At 39.0% G+C, this 6,432-nt stretch overlaps 1 protein-coding gene across 9 annotated transcripts; it reads right to left on the bottom strand.

The window, feature by feature from the left end:
• Positions 1 to 2,603: 2,603 nt before the first annotated feature.
• Positions 2,604 to 5,029, bottom strand: LOC136507203 (uncharacterized). Of its 9 annotated transcripts, none has more exons than XR_010771740.1 (5): positions 4,476 to 5,029; positions 4,353 to 4,400; positions 4,151 to 4,240; positions 3,932 to 4,053; positions 2,604 to 3,332 (listed from the first exon to the last, which is right to left on the bottom strand). XR_010771740.1 is itself a non-coding variant. In XM_066502005.1 (4 exons), the coding sequence occupies exons 1-3, from the start codon at positions 4,922 to 4,924 to the stop codon at positions 3,932 to 3,934; spliced, it is 462 nt and encodes a 153-aa protein (XP_066358102.1). In that variant the 5' UTR covers positions 4,925 to 5,029; the 3' UTR covers positions 2,604 to 3,332; positions 3,900 to 3,931. The 9 variants fall into 9 exon arrangements, 3 of the variants coding, with proteins under 3 accessions (XP_066358102.1, XP_066358099.1, XP_066358110.1); XR_010771741.1 differs by lacking the exon at positions 4,151 to 4,240 and having other exon boundaries at positions 2,604 to 3,130; positions 3,222 to 3,332; XR_010771736.1 differs by lacking the exon at positions 4,151 to 4,240 and having other exon boundaries at positions 2,604 to 3,130; positions 3,245 to 3,332; positions 3,900 to 4,053; positions 4,633 to 5,029.
• Between the last annotated feature and the right edge of the window lie 1,403 nt (positions 5,030 to 6,432).

Here is a 6,432-nt window from a genome sequence, read left to right as displayed (position 1 = left end):
ATTTCTCTGGTAATCAATTTCTAATTTAAGTAAGTAACATGTTTATATTGTTCTTCTGGTTTGCGAGTCTCTTTTGAGTGCTTTAATCTATTGACCTTAGGTTAAAGTATTATTCGTAGTGTAAGCGTGGTGCTTAGACTCGGATAACTCGTGGATGTACCCTACATTCCAGATCGGTGGTAGCTCACGAGGGTGACTCTTATAGTCTCGTTGAATCCTCTGTAGTCCACCTCCTGTTTGTAGGACTATAGCAGGATTTAGTTATTATAGGAAACATACTTTGTATGTGTTTTCCTTAGTAATATCCCCAGTCGAACAATAGAAGACATAGCTTATCGAGATTAGAACTAGAAGACCTTAGCGATCTCCTCTACACTCTTGTTGCTACTCCGGATTAAGTTGGACCGTAGTTAACCTCACACGTTTTCCTATGGATACGATACTTGGAATACCTCCAGGTGAAAGTTACAGCGGTATCCGTACGCTTGTGGATTTATCTGTGTGCGTTAAATATACCATCAACTTGTTACTAGTGGGGCTGCTCAGCTGCACTACTCGCAGCCATGCGGCTACACTGACTAGTAGTTTAATTGTAAGCACTCTTTCTGAAATGATTATTTATATCATTGTAGTAACTAGAAGTAGGGTTAAAGACCCATAATCCCTTATTTTGATAAAATATAAAAGGAAAATTTTGAATAAAAGATATTTATAAGCACTAGAGTTTGGACCTGACAACTGGCGAAAAAAATGCAACAACTTATTTTATTTTTCATTTCATGATATTTTGTGATGTGTTCACGTAATATACAGATGGTGTTCTATGCTATGTTTTGTGATGTTTGTGTAGTGTTAATATGATGTTATATGATGTATTTATGATGTACGGTAGTATACATTGATGTTCTATATATATTTTTGTGATGTTCGGTAGTTTTTCTTCTTCTTTTTATTTGACTCTAATTAATTACTTCACTAATTTTATTATTTTATTTTACATTTCATGATATTTATGATGTTCACGTAGTATACATAAGATGTTATATGCTATATTTTGTGATGTTCTTGTAGTGTTAATGTGATGTTCTACGATTTATTTATGATATTCCGTAGTATATGTAAATATTTTTTTTTTCTAAATATATTCAAGTGGGATCTTGATTTGAAGGATTTATTGTAAGAAACACAATGGCAGAATCAAATTTAATTTGGATGCATATTTTGATAGTTATAAGTTTTTTTTATGTTTTAGACCACTTATGCATGCAACTGTGATGATGATAGGCCTTTCACATCTCCTAGGTGGGCCATCTGCTGCCATAATTATTTTCATCAGGGTGGGAGAGCGGGAGGGGGGGTCGGCGCAAGGCTACCGGTCACCCGGGGTCAGTACCTAGGACGCCCCTATATGATATCCCAATGTCAAGAGAATTTTAAAAGCCTGTTTGGCTGCTGCTTGCCGGCAACATATTCTGGTCACCAGGCAGCGGCAAAGTTAGATCAAATTAGAAGAGAATACACTTGCCTTGTAGGTACATAACATGTTTTACAGGGGATTTTAATTAAAAACATACTGTTTTTGTACTTTTTAAGGATGCATTTGCACCCCTAACAATAACATAGCTTTCCGTTCCTACCACCAGGCACATAGAATCAATGATCTGGATTGTTGCCAAACCAGCCAAAGTTTTACTATGCAATCAGCCCAAAGAGCTTCAGCTCACATGTTGGGCCAGTAGCCCGGTAGACATGAGAACGCTCAAATCAAGAGAAGATTTATTATGGTACCAAAAGAGAGGCAGGCCGGCTGTCACTGGGATAAAATATACTAAGAAAAAATTCATTTTGCCTCCCTAAACTATGCTTGAAGTTTAGTTTTCCTCCACTGAAGGTAGAAGATATAGCTTTAGATCGGGAGTTACAAATTTTTTTGTACTGTGAACAGACAATAATGAATCAAAAAGAATGAGAAAGTAACTCATGCCCAAATTGATAGTCAACTATCTTTAGGGAATGAGAAACAAGGTTCATATTCTTAAACAGAGACGACAATATGTAGGATAAGATAGCATGCTCCATAACACATACTACACGCGCATTTCCACAGTTAGGACTAAGATCAATCATAACATTTTCCAGGCATTAGGTGCTCGCTGTTACTAAATACAGAGCCTTAAAATACTAAATACATGAATGATGGATATTTATACATCTCGAGATGCAGGACTACAGTTCTAGTTTGTATTTGACAGCACTAGTGTCATATGAACTTAAAATGTGATCTACCTGGACATTTCAAGCAGAAACCACCTGGTTCCTACCATCTAGGCACAGCCAATGTGATAAAACCCTATCATTTGATATTGGATTACTAAAATTTATCTACACCAGCAATAGTTGCCAACCAGACAATGCTTGAGGTCTAATGAGCCAACCAGACAAAAACTTGTTTCTTAGCAATGTAGTTATTTAAATGTCAGATACAAACTTTCCTAAGGTTTAAGAGCCAACCTTGCCTGTGGACATGGTGAGTTCGCCCAACTGCTTCCATTTAGATTGAGTTTGTGCTTCTACTAGTGTAGGGGGGCGCGCCATCGCGCGCACATGCAGGCACGAATTTGAGGTAATAGAATTTGCATGCCATTGCATAATGCGAAATAATATAGGAGTCCACTGGAGGATAATTATACAGGTATTATACATGGAGTTATTTCTGCAGCACTTGCACGTGTCTCTTAGTCTACAAATAAACAAGAATTCTGTTTGCTAGATGGCAGAGTGGAGTAGCTATACAAAAGCATTGCAGGTTGTTCAACACACATATTATACAAGGTTAATAGTAAGCTGATTGGAGTCTCCAGTAGGGCTTCTAGCACTTATACAAAAGCATTGTGGAGTGGTGAACAAGGAAAATTCTGAGCAAGGAGAAAATGTGCTGAGCAATAAAGTGCATAGACTGAAGATGTGTATACTACAAATGTGTTTTCGTGCTCACAAGACTGTTGAGGTAAGTGTGGACTGCAGTTGCTATCACAAGAGCCTTTATCTCACCCTACTTGATAGCCGAACCAGAGGAGACACCATCACCAGGACCTTTGGTGGCTGGCAATGATTCTCCTGTTAGCGCAGGCTACAATAAGACGAGACAAAAACATGTGAGATCAAGAGACCCAATAAGGTTAAATAAAGTGTGTTGATTAAACGTCAAAGATATAAAGGACATGATCGATCTTCAATGGATCACCATGAAGGATCCGAGCATCCACAGGAATGATATGTCCAAGTTTAATGATGATGATGTCCCCAGGTGGCCCAAGGGCATCATGAAGCACCTATTCACCAGTAAGAAATATTAGTTCAAATTTGAAATAGACACCGCAAAGAATTTCAAATAGGCATTCTACAATTTTGTTCAGTATTAATCATTTGTATCCTGTTAAAATGACTATCTAGTAAGACTGCGTATGCAGATAAGGATAATTTGAGACAAGCAATGGCGCTAATACATATTTATCCTCCCAAAATAATTTCATATTTGGTGTGTACTGTTCAAACAAACGATGGCACTGTTGTTTTTTGAACATGCAGTCTGGACATGCAGGAAATATGGTGGATATATATATAGACTGAGATATGGGTAATAAGAGAGGCAGATATATGTCAAACGAAACAGGAGGCACCTGAATTTTGTAGAAGTTTTAGTGCTATTTTAATGATTTCAGCTAGGTTAATTTTGAGGGGCAGACAGACCGTAAATCGTTGTAGTAGGGGAAAAAGCACTAAATAAATAGGTAGCAGCAAAATGTGTAGTCATGCCGATCAAACGTCGTTTTTGCTGCAGCGATAGGACAGGTGCTAGATCACATTCATGAGCACAAAATCGATGCACAGATGCATACATTCAATAGCAATTAGATGAACTGGAGCCCACTTAGTCAAGCGAACCCCTCTTCAACAGCAGAGAGGAGTCCAAGAGGATTCCATGCGGCGACTGCAGTGCCATGTCCAGCGTCTGCACGCGCTGCACCACCGTGGCTGTACTTCTGTCACAGTCTACACAGTTGCACATATGCTAAGTGGTCATCATTATAAACCCTGCAGTAAAAGTAATCTAAAAAAGAGAATGACAGTAGGCATGAACAGAGCTTACAAAGACAATAATGATTTAGCAGGGAAGGAAGTTGGTATATTCACAAAGAGAGAACAAAAATTATTTGATTGCCTTGCTTAACCAAAACACCTGATGTGGTATTGCGAAACCGAAGGACATTTTAGTAGTCAATCTGAATACTCCACATGAGCACAATTAGGAGAGATGGAGAGGAAATCGTAAGAAATGTTGTGAGCTGTACCTTGACGAGCACAGGAAGCACCATGATGGCAATCTTCACACACCATTGCTGCAATAGATAGGGCTAATGTCAATAGGATTGAAATCAGCAGCAGCAACATACATCTAAGCAGATACTACGAACCTGGAACTAATCAATGCACCACAGGATCGATCCCCTGGTGCAGCCAGAGCAGGAAGCCCCGGCACCGCAAGGAACCTCCACGCGCTCTGGGATAGGGGAGCCGGCAGGGAGAAGGAGAGGGAGAGGGAGAGAGAGAGCGAGAGGAAGAGGTACGCACCTAGGGTTTCATGGAGCATAGGAGAAGACGGCCGGCGGGACGATGCCGCATCGGGGGCATCCGCGCCGGCGACCACCGGTAGGGGCTGCTCGGGCGCGTCGTGGCCGGATACGGCAACCGCTGGGCCCCCCCGCAGCGGGGGGCAGCCACCCTCTGCACCGGCGCAGCACCCGGCGGGGGTCGCCGTCACCGTGCCCCTACGGCGCGAGGGGGGAGGAGCGTGGAGGAGGAGGAGGGCGAGCGCCGCCACGCCCAAGTGCCGGCGACCGGCCAGATCAGCTCGCGCCGTCATCCCATCCCGGTCGCGTCGGGAGAGATAAGGAGAATATCGAGAGGGAACAAAGAGGAGAGACGGGAGGGGAAGAGAAGCAGAAGCTGAAGGTGGGTATATATTTGGTTTGATGGACTCTGACGAGAAACAGGAGAAGCGAGAGAGGATGGGAGGAAAAGCCGGAGGTGGCGAACAGTGCAGCCAGGAGCCGCTTCTACCAGAATTCTGCTGAAATCATCCGGGGAACCAAAATCTTGTCTGAAGTTGCATTTTTTTGAAATTCAAAATTTAAATTGCTCAAACTTTTCATATGTATATATTGACAAAACCAACAAAATAAATTGATAGAGAATGATTTTAGAAAATTTTAGGAAAAAAATCATCAAATTTGGAGTTAGTATGAGGAAGAAAAACTAGTTACAAAGTTGACCCACAGATTAAAAAAAGAAAACACACTGTTCACTATGATCATGTAAGGATCATCTAGAACAGTGTGATTTCTCTTTTTAATCTGTGGGTAAACTTTGTAACTAGTTGTTCTCCCTCATACTAACTCCAAATGTGATGATTTTTTTTCCTAAAAAGTTCTAAAATCATGCTTCAGCATTTAAGTTTGATCAAACTTGGATGTGACAATGTTTTCACATTTTAAAATTTGAAATGTGAAATTTGACAAGTTCAAACCAAATGTTCAAACCCTAAATGATTTCAGATGTAAAAGTGATGAATACCAAAGTTGTTCAACTCATTAATATCTACAACGTTTATTTTGATCATCTTGTCATTTGACAAAATTTGAACCTTTCAAATTTGAAATTTTAAAAAACGACAAGTTCGAACCAAAATTTGAGACCCAAAATGATTTCAACATAAAAAGTGATGAATACCAAAGTTGTTCAACTCATTAATATCTACAACTTTTATTTTAGTCATCTTGTCATTTGACAAAATTTGAACATTTCAAATTTGAAATTTTGAAAAACGACAAGTTCGAACCAAAATTTGAGACCCAAATTGATTTCAACATAAAAAGTGATGAATACAAAAGTTGTTCAACTCATGAATATCTGCAACTTTTATTTTGGTCATTTCTTCATTTGACAAATTCTTAGCACACATTGTTTACTAATCTTACACATGTCTCATATAGTTTATAAAACCTTACGAGAGATGTGTCACATTTGTGAACAATATCATTACCACTTTTTCATATGAAGAAATGACCAATACAAAAGTTGTAGATCTTGATAAGTTATTCAACTTTGGTATTTATCACTTTTTCAGCTGATATCATTTGGGGTACCAAAATCTTGTCTGAAGTTGCATTTTTTTAAAATTCAAAATTTAAATTGCTCAAACTTTTCATATGTATATATTGACAAAACCAACAAAATAAATTGATAGAGAATGATTTTAGAAAATTTTAGGAAAAAAATCATCAGATTTGGAGTTAGTATGAGGAAGAAAAACTAGTTACAAAGTTGACCCACAGATTAAAAAAAGAAAACACACTATTCACTATGATCATG

Source organism: Miscanthus floridulus, chromosome 1 (assembly GCF_019320115.1).
Source record: "Miscanthus floridulus cultivar M001 chromosome 1, ASM1932011v1, whole genome shotgun sequence".
NCBI classification, from domain to species: Eukaryota; Viridiplantae; Streptophyta; class Magnoliopsida; order Poales; family Poaceae; genus Miscanthus; species Miscanthus floridulus.
Note: the sequence above shows the minus strand (reverse complement) of the source record. Positions and strands in the feature narration are given on the sequence as shown.

What these genes read in the sequence shown, in the direction of transcription:
- LOC136507203 (XM_066502005.1), bottom strand. Translation starts at nt 4,924, where the DNA reads ATGACGGCGCGAGCTGATCTGGCCGGTCGCCGGCACTTGGGCGTGGCG. An exon ending in TATGCTCCATGAAACCCTAG is followed by an intron (nt 4,401 to 4,632) that starts GTGCGTACCTCT and finishes TATCTATTGCAG; the next exon opens with CAATGGTGTGTGAAGATTGC. An exon ending in TGCTTCCTGTGCTCGTCAAG is followed by an intron (nt 4,054 to 4,352) that starts GTACAGCTCACA and finishes GCAACTGTGTAG; the next exon opens with ACTGTGACAGAAGTACAGCC.